This window comes from Triturus cristatus, chromosome 5_1 (assembly GCF_964204655.1).
Source record: "Triturus cristatus chromosome 5_1, aTriCri1.1, whole genome shotgun sequence".
Classification (NCBI taxonomy): Eukaryota; Metazoa; Chordata; class Amphibia; order Caudata; family Salamandridae; genus Triturus; species Triturus cristatus.
Genome location: NC_140587.1, coordinates 484928030 through 484947721, shown reverse-complemented (window position 1 = coordinate 484947721; position 19692 = coordinate 484928030). Strand labels below are relative to the sequence as shown.

Sequence of the window (19692 nt, the reverse complement as noted above, 5' to 3'; positions counted from 1 at the left end):
TGCCCAGGTAAGCGCCGGCTTTTGCGATTTCTCTATTCTGCGTGTGAAACTTTTCATCCTCAACCCTCTCGCCCATCCGGGGATGTAATTATCTGCCCACAGACCAATGTCACGCCTGGCGATCGATAAGGGATAGTGGCTGTGTCAGGAAGCAAGAGAGGAAGGCCCGGGGTGGGGGCCGGGAGGGGGTAGTTTTAAAATAATAAAAAAATCCTACCTGAGCAGGACAGGTCCACCGTCCGCGCCGCCTCAGGTCCGTTGGCGCCTACAGCTCCTCTCAGCCAATCCTGGCGCTGCCAGCAGCGCCATGTTTGGCTTACGGCACGGTTACTACTCGCCCGCCTGCCCATTAGGAGACCGAGGTTTGAGCCTTTGCTCAACCCTCGCTCTCCTAATGGGCATGCGCCAGTCAGAGCAGACACTGGTGCGCATGACTGGGCACGGCGCGAAAATTTGCTCACCTTCCCCACTCATGCGCACTTGTGCTGCTGCCTGTTGCCCCTGTTCCGTCTGACAATCATGTCAGTCAACATAAAGCTGGACCGCCCACCCCCTTCAGACTCTGAAGGGGGTGGGCGGTCCGACGTCATGCTGACTGACATGATTGTCAGTTCTCTCTCGGCGTCTTTGAACTTAAGTAAACTGATTCAGTTTACTTAAGTTCAAAGATGCCGAGGGCGCTGCGGGCGGGGGGCAACGCCCCAATGGACAGACCGCGCCTGAGTATATTAATCCCTAATCTGAAAAGATTTTAAAGTGAGTGATTTTGAAATGTAGGGGCCACTACTCATGCACTCTGCACTCTCTACTGGGAACTTTCTAACACATCCCTGGTGTGGCTAAAAGACAAAAAGGGGAGGAAGCAATTAAAATCAGCAATTTGAGCCCATGGCATTATGGGCATGCACATGAACTCGAACGGTTTCTCCACGTTGCAGTTATGAACTAGTAAGAAATGAAACTGATATGCAGTGAAACAGAATTTGTCAATAATGCAGTTGTTTGCCTGGAGCAACACAAATGTTATGCAAAGATGACAAATTGCACAAAATTAATACATTTTGTTAAATACAATAGTTAAATTTAAAACAGCTGCCAAGCATTTGAAACTGGATAGTTTGGTTTTTCTTCGGGTAGCTGCAATGGGATAAATGTCTTCTGGGCCAGAAAAGTATTTTTTTAATTTTTCAATACAAATTGGCCAGGCAACTATTGATGGAGAGGAATGTACACATTATCACAATCATGCTCCCACTTCCTCATGGCACTGTTTCCCCTCCCTCTTCATAGTGCTACTGCTCCTCCAACTTCATGGCACTGCTTCTCCTCTACCTTCCATGTGCTACTACTTCTCTTCTTCATAGCATTGCACTCCCCCTCCCCCACTTCAGCCTACCCTACTCCGCCCCACTTCAATCTGTCCCAATCTACCCCACTCCAATTTATCCCAATCTACCCTACTCCAATTTATCCCAATATACCCTACTCCAATTTATCCCAGTCTACCCTACTCCAGTTTATCCCAATCTACCCTACTCCAGTTTATCCCAATCTACCCTACTCCAATTTATCCAAGTCTACCCTACTCCAATTTATCCCAGTCTACCCTACTCCAATCTACCCACTCCAATCTACCCCACTAACCCATTGAACTTTACCCAAATCTGCCTCACTCTAATCTATCCTACCCCTATCTACGCTACTCCAATCCAACCCACTCCAGTTTATTCCAATCTACCCCACCCTCCCCCACTCCAATCTACCCCACTCCAAGCTACCCCACTCAATCTACCCCGATCCAGTCTACACCAATCTACTCTACTCCAATTTACCCAAATTTACACCACTTCAATTCACCCCATTCTACACCTCTCCCATCTACCCCATCTACCCCACTTCAATCTACCCCATTTCCTTCTATTCCAGTCTACCCTACTCCATTCGACTTGAAACGACCCTACTCCCATCCACATCCACCCCACTCCCATCCACCCCACTCCAAACCACATCTACCCCCACCCCAATCTACCCCACCCAATCTCACCCACCTCAATTTACCCCACTCTACCCCACCCAAATCTACCCAACCTTAATTTACCCCATCTCAATCTACCCACTCCAATCTACCCCAATCTACACACTCCAATATATCCCACCCCAAATCACTCCAGTCTACCCCACCCCAATCTCCTCCAACCTAACCTCAACCTACCTCCAGTCTACCCCATCTACCCCACTCCAATTAGCCCCAATCTACCCTACTCCAATATACCCCACTCCAAATTTCCCTACCCCAATCTACCCCTACCCCAATCAAATCTGCCCCACTCCAACTACTTCAGTCCACCTCAATCAACACTACACCAGTTTATCCCCATCTACTTCACTCCGGTCTATCCCCAATCGAAACCTCTCCAGTTTACCCCAATCTACCCCACACCAGTCTACCCCACTCCATTCTACCCTACTGCAATCTACCCCACTCCAGTCTACTACAACCTACCCCATTACAATCGATCCCATCTAGCCCCGCTCCAGTTGACCCCAATCTACCCCACCCAACCCCAATGTACCTTACCCCAGTCTACTTTACCTGAGTCTACTTCAATCTATCGCACTCCAATTTACCCCAATCCCCCCACTCCAATCTACCCCACTCCAGTCTATCCCCATCTACCCCACTCCAGACTACCCAAATCCAACCTGCCCCACTTCAATGTACACCACCACAGTGTACCCCACTCCAGTATACCCCATTACAATCTACCTCACTCCAGTCTATCCCTCTACAATCTACCCCAATGTATCCCACTCAAGTTTACCCCAATCTGCCCCAATCCAATTTACCCCAGTCTGCCTCACTCCAATCTTCCTTAATGCACCACACACTGATGTATTCCAATCCAACTACTCCAGTCTACCCAATCTACCCCACTCCAATCTACTCCGTTCCAATCTATGTCAACCTACCCCAGTCTACCCCACACCAATCTATCCCAATCTTCTCCACATCAAACTACCTCAGCCAACAGACCCAAATCTACCCCGTCCCAAACTACTGCACCCAATCTACTCCACTCTTAATCTATCCCACTATAATTTACCCCAACCTACCCCACTCCAGTCTACCATACTCCAATCTATCACACTCTTCCTTACCACAAACTACAACACTCCAATTTACCCCAACCTACCCACTCAGTCTACCCAACTCATATCTACTGCTATTTATCTCAAACTACACCATTCTACCCCTCTCCAATCTACCCCACTCCAATCTACGTCAACCTCCCCCACTCTAATCTACTCTAATCTAGCCCACCCCAATGTCCCTCGCCCCAATCAACCTCCTCCTGCCCCAAACAACCCCACCCAGTCTACCCCAATCTCCCCACCCCAATCTACACTACCACAATGTACTACACCCAGTATACTCTACCCCACCCCAAACTACCCCACCCCATATCACCACAATGTACCCCACCCCAGTCTACCCCACTCCACTCCACTCCCTTTTAGCCATGCTGAACAGCAGTCAAACTGGTGTACACAGTTGCTAAAACACACTGCCAAACCCAATAACTCTTGCATAGGTCAGGCCACTTTTAGCCATGCCGAACATCATTCACTCTGGTGTACACCATGGCTAAAACACACTTCCAAAGCCAATAACTCTCACATAGGTCAGGCTTATTGGTTTTATTAATGCTTGTTCAAACAAGCATTTGTAACGCATCGGTTTCGCCTCTGTAAAGAATAAAGAGCTGTTTTCATCAATCATCGTCCGGTAGAAGGAAAGAGCTCCCTGACAGATAACAAGGAAGTGGAGAGGATGTGGCGCAGCAGCAGGAGGTGCTGACTTGAGAGCTGGGGATCCCGGTTTAAGTCTCGGCTGCGCTGCGCAACACTCTGTGGTTCTGTGTAAATCACTTAACCTGGGTGAAAAATTGTTACATAAATATGCTGCAAGAGTAAAAGACAAAACACTATTAAAATATAGTTCCAACAATGCGGATGATAACAGTATTTCGGCTGCGGGAAACCGATAAGAGAAGCAGGCAAGGTACAAGCATTGGTAAATGCAGCAAAATATGCTACAGTAAATAGAAATGGAGGAAAGGTAAGTGTCTCGCACAGGAACTAATGAGAAGCCAGGAAAAAGAGTAAGTCCCTTATATTAAAAACAATAGACTTCTCGAGCACAGTGCTGTGCTGGCGAAGACTAAAAAATGGATTGCAACATGCAGGAGCATGTGAATGTAAAAAGGGAATACAACCCACAGAAGCATGTGGACGCATATTGTTCACTGAAACAATAACGTGTTCCTGATGGAGAGAGACGAGAGTGGAAAGTATAAATATAATTAAGTAGTGTTGGATTTGAGTCGGCAAGAACCAGTGAATAGTGGCTCTGCGAAGGGGAAAGGGAACCGGTGTAACCAGAACGGTTCAATAGCGTTGAGCAAATATTGAGATGGCGAGATTTCAAAGCCTGCGCCTTTGCTTCGCATACCCTCCCACAAGGATTGAGGAGTGAGATGCTGGCACAGGGCCAGCCATGGCTCGCTTCATCATTCTGCAAGACGGAATCCCGTTTTAGGCAATAGGATTGGGACGCTGAGCACTGTAAGGACTGTCTGTGAATATAGTACACATAGCATGTGTCGGCGAAAGGCTGCAGATGCAAAGGTAGCAAGGGCTGGATTATGATAATCTGTGTGAAATGGGTTGCAAAATTACCACCGACAATGCCACTGGGTTGCCTAATTGAAGAGTCCTGGATCTGGTGTCATGCATTCAGCGCTTCCATTAACATTGTTGGAAAGGTTGCCAAATAACATCCCATGGCTAAAATGTGTAAGTCGTTTTAATTTCTGGATAATGTAGAGGTCTTGATTCCTAAATGTTTGATGTTAAATGATTCATGTGACAAATATAAAGGCCACTGAAATCCTCCAAATTTAGGTTTTCAGTTCTGAAAGCAAACCGAAAGCAGTGCAACCAACAATGTTTGTTGGAGTGATAACCTGGGCACTAGAACTAGGAGTGCCTTTGGATGAGGGGTCTGGGGCTCTGTGAATGCCATTCGAAGAACTCTCCTTATGCTACAGACTTGGAACACGCTGTGACATTTATGGGAGTCTTTCGGTCTTTGGCTCGTATTCTTTAAGTTGGTTTTGCCTTTTTCTGCACATAAACACCCGAAGCGAGCTTAACTAAAGCCCCAGCACATTGAAGGAGTTATATAACACAATGGTATAAATTATTATAAAACATTTCATCATTTCATTCATATAAGACCATGTATGAGCCCCAAAATGTGTTCTGATAGTTGGTCTTTGAAACATGTTACTTTTACAGACATTGCCCCCTGGTACTACACAACCCATTCAGAATGTTGGCCATCAGCCCCCTTACGCCCGTAGGCCTTCCTCTTGCAGCATGTTCTCACTCGCATAGGCGTGACCTCTTCTTCCTCTGTCCATGTGCTCAGCATGCGACAGGCACTCAACAGAGCAAACCCATAATTCCATGCAATGTTTTGAAGCTGTTAAGTGTTAAGAGTTGGGGTGAGAAAAGCTTGGCCTAAGATGTCCCCTTCAATGCCCCTCATCAGTAAGTTGGTGCCATGTTCAGCAGTCGCCCATGTGGACAGGTTAGGTATTTAAAATGATGCAAAGAATTGGGCACTACTTTCCCAATTACAAGAATTCCTCTACCCCTCCTGAACCTACAGAATCTTTTTTTTGGCCGAGAGGTGTGTTCCTGGTTTGATGAGCAAGTTTTTCTCTGAAGAAATTGGATGTCTCCAGTCTAGTTTGTTTGTCCTTCGACTCTGGTTTTCTTTCTAGTGTGCTAAAGTAAAGGAGCCAGTATGGCAGGGGAGACCCTTGTCCCCCTTCTTTGAGTCCACTAGGAAAACAAGGCAATTTAATACAAACTGTTCTTGAACACAGTCAAAAACTCATTACTGTTTATAACTACCGTATTAAAAGGCAGTATGTCACGGAGGAGGATACATAGAGTAAGCACCAGCTGCTAATAAATCCAAGTAATATCAGTCTCAGGTCGGCCACTAAATTCTATGTGACAAACTGGGTTATATACTTCTGCTCTTTAAAACTTTGGATGGAGAGGCATAGACTGAAGCGACAGAAGGAACTAGGACAGATGCTCCGTGTCACTATGCAGCCTCCTCTTCCGAAGCATCAGGTGGGTATCTTACGTGTTGTGGGATTGTCGCCACACGCATTCAAATGTTTGCCCTTCATTTTCCATCCCCGAGAATGCCTTCTATGACCTCGGTTGGTAGATGAGTTCTTCACAGCAAGTTTAAGCCACTTTCAGTTTCCTAATGTTTTATGCACGCCTGGTAAACTCTACTCCCTAAGACGGCTGTACTGTAATCCGGTGTTCGGCATCAGTGACGTTTGTTGATGTTCTTTATTGGCTGCAGGGTAGGAGATGGCGGCTCAGCAGTGTGTGACAAAGGTGGAGCTCAGTGTCTCCTGTAACAACCTCTTGGACCGCGATGTCAGCTCAAAATCAGACCCGCTGTGTGTGCTGCTCATGAATTCAACTGGACAGCATTGGTTTGAGGTATCGTATCACTTCCTTCTTATTTGTACCCCTGACATGTTTTTGACACTAACGCCATTTAAAACTCAGTAACACATATAAGCATCATCGTGTAAATATGTAATTTCGAGATCTCTTGTTAGAATTTGCAATTCATTGTTATTTTGTTGGTGAAATACATATGAGTCCGTTTACTCACGTGCGCTCCCATGGATAGCTGTAAACTAACCCTTCCAATAATCCCTCGCCTATCTCACCAGGCCATAGAGAGAGTTTGTCATGGCTGCTGCATCCCACTCCTGCTGTCGGTTGTTCTGCTGTCACCCTGAATGAGTCCAATAGAAATAATTGACAACGCTCGATGTAATGGAAAGTGGGCATACTCAATCTGTCACCCCCCTACACAATTTAGACTGTGACGTAAAAGAGGATAGTAGCACCCTATTGGTCTCGCATGCATAAACACCAAAATGCCATGCTGCAGTTCAGGACCCCTCCAACCAAGCCCCCCCCCCTCACTGTGTAGTATGACCGTGCAGCCCATCCTCTAATGATCTTCAGTGACTGAAACAGGGACGAAGGGCTCTACAAATGAAATTGCACCTACAATATTTTGAGAAAACCACAACCCAGCTGTATTTAACAACCACGAAAACCGCAACCCTTTGCAACTGATGTTTTTAGCTCCGACGTAAAAACTCTCTTTAATAACAAGAACTGATTTGTACCCAAATGAACCCTTTTTGCAATATTCGAATAATGAAAGTCGGAGAAAAAAATCCATTGCTCTAATCTATACCTTGAAGTCTGCACGCTGCTCTTTGACAGTTAATAGCTCACTACACTGCAACTAACAAAAGGAAGTCTCTCACAAAAGCAGTAAGCCACTGACCTCTTTACATTAAATTCACTTTGTGATCTGCATGGTACATGTTCTTTGCAGCAGGCATGTTAACCCTCAGCGCTACCTTACCATGAATCAATACTTTCAGAAGTCTAAACTTCTACTAAACAAAACTCCGATCTCGCCAGGAAGAACGTTAATCACCGGAGTTTTCTTGACAATTTATTTGTTGCCTGAAAATTTCTGGAGGCCAGGGACGCGGCCGCAGGTGCTTTTAAGCACAATATAAACTAGCAATGCGAAGTTAGCACCCGGTGCAGTGGCACCGGTCGCACCGCCCTAGAGCCGGCTCTGGGTGACTGACATCTGTGAAAGTTCATACACATCAACATAGCATGTGCAGATTCAGGTAAAGGCTGAATCTGTGCTCATAATCAATCGACCACATTTATATTTAATTCCCCAAAGCTACTGTGTTCTTGTAAAACATTGTGAGGGACACCTACCCCATCCCACAGGGGCCATGCCCCACGCTGCATAGGAAAATAAACAGTACTTTAATTCGTTTCACCATTTGCACTTTATTGATAAAGCCTGCTTGGGGAAATTCGCAGGTATTTCCCGAATTAGATGTGTTCATAACATTCATTAGATTTGAACATATATTGGAGAAATGCGTCCATTCGTTAATACTGTCATACCATTATATTTCTATTCACAATGGAGAGTTTGTGCAGGTGTGTGGTCCCACCTGTGTTGAAGACACGAGAGGTTTGGAAGGATTCCCATCAGGGAGTGATGAAATGAAGACAATAGTACACTCTTTTGTGCTGCATTCAGTGTTTGTAGCCAACTGATGTAACAATACTGCAATGAAAAATATTGAAACATAGTACAAAACAGTATGTATCAAGCTGTATGCAACCCATTGAAAGAAATACTGTTTAACATTTTAAAACGGATTATGCACAGTAGTTAACAAAATGTGCATTTCCACTTTTCTTTTTTTTTTAAGGGCGAGCTGCGGTTTGACATACTCCGTGTTTGTCAAATGTCTCAGTTCATGCCATACCTTGGACTTAAATTAGACAGATTGTGTCAACTTCTGTGTTGTCAGCTGACTAGTTTGGGCACAATCTGTGAAAAGAAAAGGAATTTGTGATGCATTTGCTTTTTTAATAAACTTTTAAGGAAAATACATTGGCAAAATAAGGCGCATTCTTATTTGGCTCGTTTGAAGTAATTGTTCTCATTTCACGATTCATTCAAAAACTCTTTTAGGAATGAACAAAATGAATTATATTTTAAATTATATAGAGCATGAAAGTATACCCAGTGGGTATTCTGATGCGTAAATATTGGCAATGTAAGTTGAATTATGTTGGAATGACCTGCAGCTGAGATGATCAGCATTGGCTGGGAGGTACAGAGGGAGGCTGTTCTAGACTTGTGTTGCAATGGATGTGAAGGAGCAACCTACTAGTCTGGAGCTGCGGGGAGAGGTGTGGCGCCGTGGCCAGGGCGACTGACGCTGGGCGCTGGGGATCACGGTTCGATCCCCGGCTCTGGCTGCAGGGGTCTGCCCAGCACCATGCGACTCTGGGCAATAGCTCGCTTAATCTTCCCAACGGCCCCCAGCGCCGAGATACCCCTTCGGGGTATCTCTGGATTTATTTATTTATTTTCAGTGCCCTGGTTAAAAATAAAGACCGATTGTAGAGAGCGATTTGATCTGTACCAGGAAAAGTTGGCATGCATATAATTTATTCTTTAAAAAAATGTAAAAGCTGCTTTCTTACTGGTGGGGAGACGCGAGAGATGGGTAGAAGAGAAAATCATACGGAGGGTTAACAGAATGAAAAAAACAGGTAGCAGCAACTTGTGACATCTGTTGGAAAAATATAGCTGATTATCAAAGAGCCCCAACGATTCTAGCAGTGCTCACAGGCATGGGAGTGGGTCCAAGGTAGTAAGACCAGCAGAGGGGGCACCTAAATAAAGAGGAATCACCAAAAAGCTAAATCTTTTGTCACTTTTGAGGTTCTGCTCCATCCAAGAAGCCACTGACAACAAAAAGATTGAAATTGGATTGAGTCAAGCTGAAGCCCCTGGTGATAGAGCTGATCTGATGTGTTGCCAGCATTGTAATAGATATTTAAGCCAAAATGATGTTGCCAAAGCTGCAAGAGGGGAGGCATAAATAATAAAATAAGTTAGACTTGGTGAGGATTCCTGGGGGACTCCACAACTAAGGAGAGCCCCTAGAAAGGATGGGGAAGCAGAATACGGCCTGTGCTCTGCCAGTGAGGAAACAATGGATCAATTTTAAGGCCATCTCGCGACGACCAGCGTCTGCAATGCTGCAACAGAATTGCCTCGGATACTGTGTCAAACGCTACTGAAAGGTCCAATAAATTAAGGGCTGCAGAGTCACATTGATCTAAAATTGTGTCTAATGTCATCCAAGATGGCCATCAGTACAGACTTAATACTGTGTCTGGATGTGAACCTTGACGGAGGACCGTCAAAGATCTTGTTCTTTTCTCGACAGACTGAAAGCTGTGTGTTAACTGCTAGATCTAAGTTTTTGGTGTGAGGGGGAAGAAGATAAAAAAGCTGGTAGTTAGAAGAGACCAAAGGGTAGACCTAGGGATTTTTTAGGAGGGGAATGACCACCACCCTTGTCCAGGCAGAAGGAGCGGTACTTGTGGAGAGACTGATTCCATGGAGATGTGAGTATGGGAACAACTTAGTTGCTAATTGAAGAACAATAGAGGGAAAGAATCTAAAAGGGATCCTGATTTTAGCAGATTGGTGAGTTTGTCTATTTGATGCTCCAAGACGGGGGCAAAGTCCTTTAAATAGTGATAGCAATAGGAGGCCTCAGGCTTGATGAATACGATCTCGGTATTGATAATAGGGGCCTGAAAAATTGGTACATATCAGGCTTGTTTTCTCTTTAAAGACGGAGGTTAGATCATCCCACAGTTTCAGATATGGCAAGGTATTACTTTTAAAAGTTTCAGATTGAGTGAGCTGTTTAACTAGGGCAAAAAGCCTTCTTGATGAGTGAGTGGACTGTTCAGTCGTATTCGCATAATAGATGGCCTTTGCGCCTGTTATAAGGTCCTGGCCTTTTATGAAAGCAGTAATAGCTAGAATAGGGATTAGCATAGCTTCTGTGACGTTAGCCCACTTTTGAGCAGAACGTGGTGTATTAAGTGTTTGTGTCCCTTAAGAGGAAAACAAATATTAAGTTACCGTTACACGATGTGACCATTCTAACTGTATTTGGTAGTAAGTATTTTGTTTGAATCAGAAAAGGTTGGATCCAAGATGCAGCCGTGGGGAGGCAGCAACAATTTTTGGGCACAGACATCAGTTATCCATGTTTTATTTAAGATTAAAATGTCTTGCTCATGGTCTCAGATAAACGTGTGTATCTCCAGTTTATTCTGGGTTAGGGACCGAATATTAAAGAGATGGCCAAAAAGAGTCTGGGCTGGCGATGTGGCAAGGTTAGAGTAGGGTTGATGAGATTTAAAGTTGTGGCAGCTAGGTAATAAGCTGAGGAGTTGTTTGCATGTTGATAAGCTGCAGATATTATATGTATAGGATAGGGAGCGATCCAGATCCCATGCACTGCGCAACATATTAGCTGGATTAAGGTCAATAAGGGATTACGTGGTATAGATTAGCCATTTGACTCGAGCTGAGAGCCAGGGCACCTGGTGCTAAGCGCGGGCCAGATGGGCTTGCCTTTGGTGGAGATCCTATAGGCTTTTTTTAAGTAGCCTGCCATGGGAAAAATGGGCGTGGCTGGGCAGGACCCACTCATGTCAATAGTTGTAAAGAAGGATGGGTGCGGAATTAAAAGCCAAACCAGAGTTCAGCCACTCCTCTTTCATGGGGAAGACTTTTCTTTCTGAGAAAAGAAAACTGAGTTGTTCCACGATGCACCTGTTATGTCAGAGTGGAGCCAGTCCTGTCCGATGGCCTGTCAGAGGCTTACAAAGACATGAAGAGCGGTAAAATATATCCGCCAACAGGTGTCCCGCCTAAGATTTGCACAGGTGCGCTACAGGCTTGTTTCAGTTGCCCGCCATGCACAATGGGGCATGACCGCGCAGGACTTAAATGCATCAGTAAGTGTGAAAAGGGGAGATTTTAAAGCCAAATCGGAGTTTAACCACAATAATCTGTCAAGAAAAACTTTCCTTTCCTAGGGCTATATTGACAATGCCTCACTAAACTTGAAGCAAAGCTTACTGAACACCATCTTTATCCCTTAAAAATGACTATGTGCAGACGCTCAACTGTCTTCTATCAGAACTTGCATCCACCAGTAAATAACATACCATGGTAGACTTATTCTAACTTTTCTACTCTTAACACTCCACTCTCCTACCCCCGTTCTGATCTGCCCTAGCAGTAACATAGCCCTGCCCTCCAAATACTGCCGCCAGAAAAACCCTCCAAGAGGAGTTTTTTGCCTCACCAAATAACTGCCACAGTGTCTCATCCAGCAAACCTGCCAGAGCGTCCCTCACCTGCTTCAGGTACAGCTCGGTGCCCATCACCAACAAATGTACCCCTGCATCCCAGTAGTAGCCCTATTCTTCAGAACGTATGTCCGGGTGAACGAAATGTTCTCAACTCCCCATTCACTTGCCGGTGCGCTTTATCAATCGCTGAGGCCTCTTTGCACCCTGCCATTCTCTCCTAGGTATAAGTTCTCTCCACAGCAATGTTGTCCCTTGCCATGACCTTTCCATTGTCAACAGGTCTCTTTTTATGCTCTTTAACAGAGCTAATCCATTCAATTGTACAAGATAGTTTTCTCTGAGGTGAGTTAGCAAAACGTCAGGACAAATACTCCCGCAGGCAAAACTGTTGAACTTTGGCAACAATTCATTCTACCGCATTCCTCTTCTCATTTTACTTGCACGTTGTTATTGTCAAAGTCTACTTATCTCCTAAAGCTCCATCTATAAACAATTGAGCACAGATCCAAATCTCAATGTACGCACTTAGTCATCCTGAGACACAACCTGCAAAAGTAACAGCAATAAAAACAATTAGAGATGTATTATTACAAAACCCAAGAAGGTCTTGTTTAGCGCTTGTAGTACTCTGATTTCCATCTCTGCATATCCTTATCTCACCCCCAGAGCAGCCCCTCGGCTCGCTTCAGTGGTCACAGGTATGCAAAAATGAATGCTTTTCAAAGTTCTTCTGCTGGCAAACTGCAGTGCCTTGGGTAAACCTGCAAGCAATCTAAAAGGTGAAAGTCTTGAGTCCAAGATAATTTATTATTTTTGTAACTTCTCCACCAGGTCATAAGACAAACCTTCGAGTCCTGGTAGAGTCTAAAAACAATGCACTGTCCTGTCCCTCTCCGATTCTTTTTTTTAATTTTGACAACCAACCACTTCCTTTCATTTGACTAAATCTGATAAAGGTAAACCATTCTTGCCCTAGTCACCAATATTTCAGGCAAAATAAATGAAAAAATTGTTGCACAAGAGAACTGCAGTGCCTCTATGCCGCACACATCCAGAACGGCAGCCAAAACCGTACTCAAAATCTGTAGCATCAAAGGTCTCTTCATCTTGCTACTAACTCCTTTCTCCTGTGTCCACCCCGTCAATATGCTTCTTTCCTGCTGACAGCTCATACACCTTAAAAAGCTTTCCATAAAAAGCCAACACAGCCAGCTTACCCTCAGTCGTCTGATTACAAACCCTTTCTGTTCATGGTCATAATGAACGTAACTGCATCATCTCTGTCGCTCCATACTGCCTTCCAAAAGATCTCCTCTTTGCACCTGTTGCTAAAAACCTTATCCATGCCTTCCTGGTTGACTCAGCCAGTGACTCTTCAGTTATCTCGATCACTCCACAAATGTTATACTCCATAGCGTCATCTACCCTCAGCCCTCAGAATCTCCTTCAACGCAAATGAGACAACACATCCACAGTTTCATTGTACACACCCAGATGGTGCTTGGCTGTGAAGATAATGCTGTAATGGGTCCAACCCAAAACAAAACCTCTCAACAACTACAAAACTCTCACTTCCTATGATGACTAGCCAGTTCACAATATTCACAATGACCATGTTATCCACATTAAAAAGCACCTTTTTGTTTTGGAATAACCTGCCTCACAGCACCAATGCCACCAACATAAAACTTGGAATATTTTACTATTCGGATTATGCACAAATTTGGGGTTCCCCCGGCACCCCTCCTTGTTTAGAAGATATGCTCAGTCTACCATTGAAGCAAGCGGGTATCTTACGTTGGGGAGATTTGAGAATAGGTACGGATCTGGTTACTTGGGAAACCTTGACATCATGCACTCGGGGACAACTAACCAGATTTAAATGTTATCAACTCTCTGCTTGGTGGGATAGGCAAAATTGGGCGGAACAGATGGATGATTCTTGGTTAATTCAAGCTATGAAAGTTGGTGGTATTAATAAAGAAGCGTCTTGTGGTATCGAACTCTCATCGAAGCAGAAGATGATATAGATCAGGATATTCAAAAGCTCTGGAGTGATGATATTGCTAAAATTAACCTGAGCGAGGCTTGGATGGGCTCATTTGCATTGCTTCGAGAGATAGTTAAACCCGCCTTTCTTAAACAAAACCATCTTTCTACCTTATAACGAGTATATTGGTCCCCAGCAAAGTTAACAAAAGTTTCTGGAACTCAGTATGTTTGTTCAAGGTGTCAAGATCCTTCAGCAGATGACTGCCATATGTTTTTAACTTGCCCAGAGATCACTAAATATTGGCTGGACCTTTGTGAATTTTTGTCGGATGTAACTAGAATTCAGATAGAAGTAACCCCCTTACTTATATTTTTCGGAATAGGCCAAGACAATATCTCTTTTTCAAATAAAATGGTTGCAAGATTAATATTTTATGTCATCTTAATGGGAAGACAAGAGATTTGCAGAGCCTGGAAATCAGCAGTTCCACCCCTTTTCTCTGAGTGTAAAAACAATATTATACACATAAGCCAACAGGACATGGCATGTGATCCCAGAAGTCGGAAGAAAATGTGGGCTATGTTGGTTGACTAGTGTCAGAGGAATGGGGTCCAATGAATAAGCCAATAAACAGCTGTTGGTCCTGGTCCCCTTCTTCTGTATGTTATGCTTGAGAAGGGTAGGAGTGGAAGCAGCTAGATTTCTTGTGTGGAACGACTCTATTCCTGTCCGGCTCTCGGTAAGGGAAAGGGAGTATAGCCAACAAGTTAATTGGCAGAATGAGGAACTAAAAAAACAAAACAAACAAAAATGCCACCAACAGTTAGAAAAACGATGAAAAGGTGATGCTGCATCCTGCCCTCATCCACTGACACGTCTCAGCACACCACCTTCCCTGGCAAAAGATGCTAAAACCTGCATCCGCTGCAGCATCAGAGAATGTCTCAATGGAACACTCTGCTTCTACTCCCATATCCACCAAGGATATCCCATTGAATCAGACAGGAATGTTTTTCACACTTTCAAGTCCTCCTCCACGCCTGCCGATAGTGGAACTCATTGATGAGGCACAGTGTACCCTGAAAGAGCCACTCTCAATATCTTGCAGAACGTCCTCCCTGCCTTCACTGCTGTGCATGAAAAGGTCAAACGACCTAGCAGCACCTATATGTTCTGTACTAGTGGTGTTTTCTTCAATACTATAGCCTCCAAACTTCACTTTTTATCCTGAGGCAGCCTAACTTCAGTAGCGACGTATTCAAGTACCACAACCAAAAAAGTCAGAACACACTAGAGACTACAGTCTTGTCCAGTTCTAAAGGCACGCCTTTGCCCTACATCAACCACTGTAATGTGTCAAGCATCTTTCCGCAACCACTGAACCAGGTCCGACCCACAAAGAAAGTGATCAAAGTAGTGTGTAACTGAGTAAACTTCAGAATCTGGAGACAAATTCCTTCGCTTAGAAAATTCCCCAGGCGTCAGACTGGATCTGGAAAATTTCCTTGAGCAGTACCCTGCGTGCAAGTAGGCAGCGTCATTCTGCTCTGCATGGTGTCATCTGCGCCAAAAGGGACGTGCGCAGTGCCTATACAAGCACCACCCCAGTGTGCTGACATCAGTTCTTTTTTTCTGTGCCAGTCACCGCAGATCCAGGGAAGAACTAACCTCTGTCTCTTTTGACTGCCCTTTTTTTTAACCTTTTGTTGAAGGTTTTTTGGGATAGTCTCCTGGTGTGCAGAACGTCCACCTGAAAGGCAGGTTTTAAACCATGTGGCGCCTGTCACTGACAGATGTCAATGACGGACCTGCTTTTGGTTTGTCTTTGGTGTCTTGAGTGAGACCACAACAGCCTGCCTGGTGTGGAATGCTGCACCCTAACGTGCTGAGGGAGTGTTCCCTCAAGCACCTTGTCACCCCACGTCTATCGACTCGCAACACTACAGATCTCAGTTGCGAGAAAGATCCTGAGATCGTTCATGAAGTCATACACTGCAATCATCCCATTCCAAGTCATCGGGGAAGTCTGAGAAATATCACAAGTAGAAAAAGAAGTCAAATAGGTCTTCAACTTCACTGTGCAAGTCTTCGGATGAGTCTGGGAACAGTCGGCACTCGACGCCTAGCATTGTGGTAGAGCCTGCGCCTGTCTGTCTCTGTGCCTCCCTGAATTGAAGAACTTTACATGGCCATGCACCTAATCTTTGGGCGGCCTGACCAGCCTGGAGCACCCTTGGGCCCCATGGGTCTGGGAGGGACCATTACTCATCTTTTGCCGGTGGGTTCACCCTTGGTGGCAGTCAGGCCCCCAGGATCCATTGACCTTCACAGGCACCACCAATGCCCAGTGATGGTGCCCCCCCCCCCCCTTGTCATTCCTGATTCTGATACGGAGCAGCACGGGTATCACCTGACCATGGGTCTGGCAGCAACCAGGGTCAGACTCCCCATATTGGACCCAGTTCTTTTTCATATGACCGGCCTGGATTGGGTGATGATTGGGAGTGCTCTGTGGACCTTCATGGACATCAGACATTAGAAGATCCCGAAGACACTGGTATGGGGAGCTTGCGAATGCCAGTGGACTGGACATCTCCCCAGAAACTGGCCTGCCCCCCCTACTGTGGCTACAGAGAAGGGTTCCTCCTATACAGTATTGGTGTGTAGGCTGGCTGAGGTCCTGGACCTTGTGCTGCCCTCAGTGGCAGTCAAGACAAATGTCTTGACGAAGGTGCTTCAGCCGAGCATTACCCCAATGAACCATTATTCCTATTCAATGAAGCCCTTACCGACAACCTACTCGGGGCCTGGTCCAAGCCTTGCACAGGGGCTCCTGTGAATAGGACGATTGCCCGCTGCTGTCGTCCTGCCCCAGGGGACCCCAGTTTCCTCACCCAGCACCCCAACCCGGATAGCTTGGTGGTCCAAGACTCCACTAACAAAATCAACCCCGGCGCATTCCCTACCTCACCACTGGATAGGGAATCCAAAAGGATGGACACCTAGGTTAAGAGGACATTCCCTTTTGCCAGCTTAGCACTGCGGTCAGTGATCGTGTGCCTCTTGGGCCGATACCCCAATATGATCTGGGACACTGTTGCTCAAGTGCTGCCCATGGTCTCAGAAGAGGCCCGAGCCATACTCAAGCAATTGCTGATGGGAGACATGCAACCAAGTTCACCATAAGATGTCAGGTGGACACAGCAGACTCCTTGGGCAGAACAATTTCATCATCTGTGCCCCTTGGGTGCGATGCCTGATTGAAAACCACAGGCTTTTCCAGGAGACTTGATGGGATTGCTACACTTGCAGGATGCATATTTTAATATCCCCGTCCAGCCTATAGACAGGCGTTACCTGTGGTTCGCTGTCATGCAAGAGTACTTTCAGTTTACCTCACTCTCATGTGGCCTTACCAGCGCCCTTTGGGTGTTCACAAAAGTGATGGCGGTAGTTGCAGCTCATCTCTAGAGGTTAGGGGTTCCAGTCTTCCTCTTCCTCGACGATTGGCTGTTGAAAGTGGGTTTGCCCCAGGGAGGCATCTCCCACCTCCAGATTACGGTGAATTTTCAGCACTCGCTGGGGTACACTATCAATGGGCCGAATTCACACCTGACTCCCTCTCGGACACTCCCTTTCATTGGAACTGTTCTGGAAACAGGGCAGTTACTGGCATATTGTCCCAGGTGGCGAGTCCAGCTTTATTCAGGTTATTATACTGATGTTTCAGCCTCTATCCTGAATTTCATTGAGACTGACTCAGTTTGCTGGGCCTCATGACTGCCTTAATCCTTCAAGTGACACTTACCAATTGACATGTGTGGACTGTGCAATGCGGCCTGAAGTTCTAGCGGGCGCAGAATCTAGAGTCTCTTCAACATGGTCTAAATCTGGGCTTGCACTGCAAAAGACTTGCAGTGGTGGCTAACAAACTGCAGTTGGGTCAGTGGCAGACCCCTCTGCCTTGCCTAACCGGAGCTTACAGTAGTGACAGATGTGTCATTCCTGGGCTGGGTGGCCTTCTGGAAGAGTTGGAGATCAGAGGACTCTGGTCTCCGGTGAAATCCAGGATCCACATCTGTTGGAGCTTCAGGCTATCTGATTTGCATTGAAAGTCTTTCTTCCTTTAATTAGAGTAAGGCTGGTAAGAGGTGTTCAGGGACAACACCACTGCCATGTGGTTTTGCAACAAACTGGGTTGGGTGGGGTCGTAGACCCTTTGTCAAGAGGCTTTGCACCTCTGAACTTGACTGGAAAACCAGGGCATATCCCTAGTGGTTCAACACCTCGCTGATTCTCTGAACAGCAGAGCAGACCAACTCAGCCATCGATGCTTAGAAGATCATGAACAATGTCTCCATACAGAGGAGGCATGAGTTCTCTTTCAAGAGTGGGGAGATACTTCGTTAGATCTTTTTGCCTCTGCCAAGAACGGCAATGTCCGCAGTTTTGCACACTGGAGTTTTCAAGGCTGGTGTCACTCGAAGACAGTTTTTGTCTTTTAGAGGAGATCCAGCCTCTTGTACGCCATTCTGCCTATACCACTCCTGCCCACAGTTCACAAGAAGATCAGGAACGACTGGGCTCAAGTTATTCTTGTGGCTCTGGATTGGCCACAGAGAGTCTGGTTCGGAGCTGTTGATCTTGAGCACTGGTCCCCTGATCAGGCTGCTTCTTCGGAAGGATCTTCTGTCGCAGCAGGGCAGGGTTCTTCACCCAAACATGAAAGCACTTTGCTTTCATCCTTGGAGATTGAGCAGTGACAGTTAATGGCTTTTGACCTTCTGCCTAAAGTCTGCAATGTTATACTAGCAGCCAGGTGTCCTTCCACCAAGACGGTATATCGCTCCCGTTGGAGTTAGTTTGCGATATCGTGTACAGATAAACATGTTGATCCTCTATCTGAATGTTAAAAGTTAATCATTTGCGGTTGCCATATCAGCCATTCCTATCCAATTCCCCTATTGTACATAGGTTGATGAAAGTACTCCAGCATATGTTTCCCACCAACACCTTTCAATAGACAGTGGGACCTCGACCTAGTTTTCACATTTCTAAGGAGAGCCTCCACAAAACTGTCCACTCAGTCTTCTCACAATCAAAACGGCTTTCCTAGTGGCGATGACATCTTCCCGAAAGGTCCGTGAATTACAGGCACCTTAACATCTACCCAGACAAGCTGGTCCTTTGGACTCGAGCATCCTTTTTACCAGAGTGGGTGACTCCCTTTCACGTAGGCCAGTCCAGCACTTTGCCTACCTTTTACGCTCCGCCTTACCCCTCTAAAGAAGAAGAGAGTCTCCATTAGCTGGACCCAAAAAAGAGGTTTGCCGTTCTACCTTGACTGCACAAAAGAGTTCTGGGTGGACGATCAACTCTCTGTAGGTAGGTGAGGGAGAGAAAGGGAAGGCGGGGCAGAAATAGACCATCTGATGACAGATAGTGCTCTGCATCGAGATCTGCTAAATCACTGGCCAAAAAGCAATCTCCTGAAGGTTGTGACCACTGATTTAGCTTGCGGAGTTCCTGTTCTGGATATCTGTCAGGCAGCAATGTGAGCTTCCTTGCACACGTTTACGTAGCACTGCTGCCTGGACATTCAGTTAGGGCATGACAGTCACTTTGCCTGTTCGATCCTACGCGACGACTTAATCTAATCCGTTTCGCAGCCCCACCTCCGGAGAGGTATTGCTTCGCTATCTAGCATGGAATCTGCGGTTGGATGACTCTATCAGATGAACAAGTTACTTCGGTAACACCAAATGTGGTAG

At 45.8% G+C, this 19692-nt stretch overlaps 1 protein-coding gene across 9 annotated transcripts in view; it reads left to right on the top strand.

Annotated features, from left to right (window-relative positions):
- Positions 1-19692, top strand: part of CPNE3 (copine 3) — a 434216-nt gene that overhangs the window by 184561 nt on the left and 229963 nt on the right. For all 9 annotated transcript variants that reach the window (XM_085605326.1, XM_085605317.1, XM_085605318.1 and 6 more), the window contains one exon: positions 6458-6600. In XM_085605326.1, the coding sequence (XP_085461452.1) occupies positions 6466-6600 (135 nt within the window). In that variant the 5' untranslated portion in view covers positions 6458-6465. The remainder of the gene's footprint in view (positions 1-6457; positions 6601-19692) is intronic.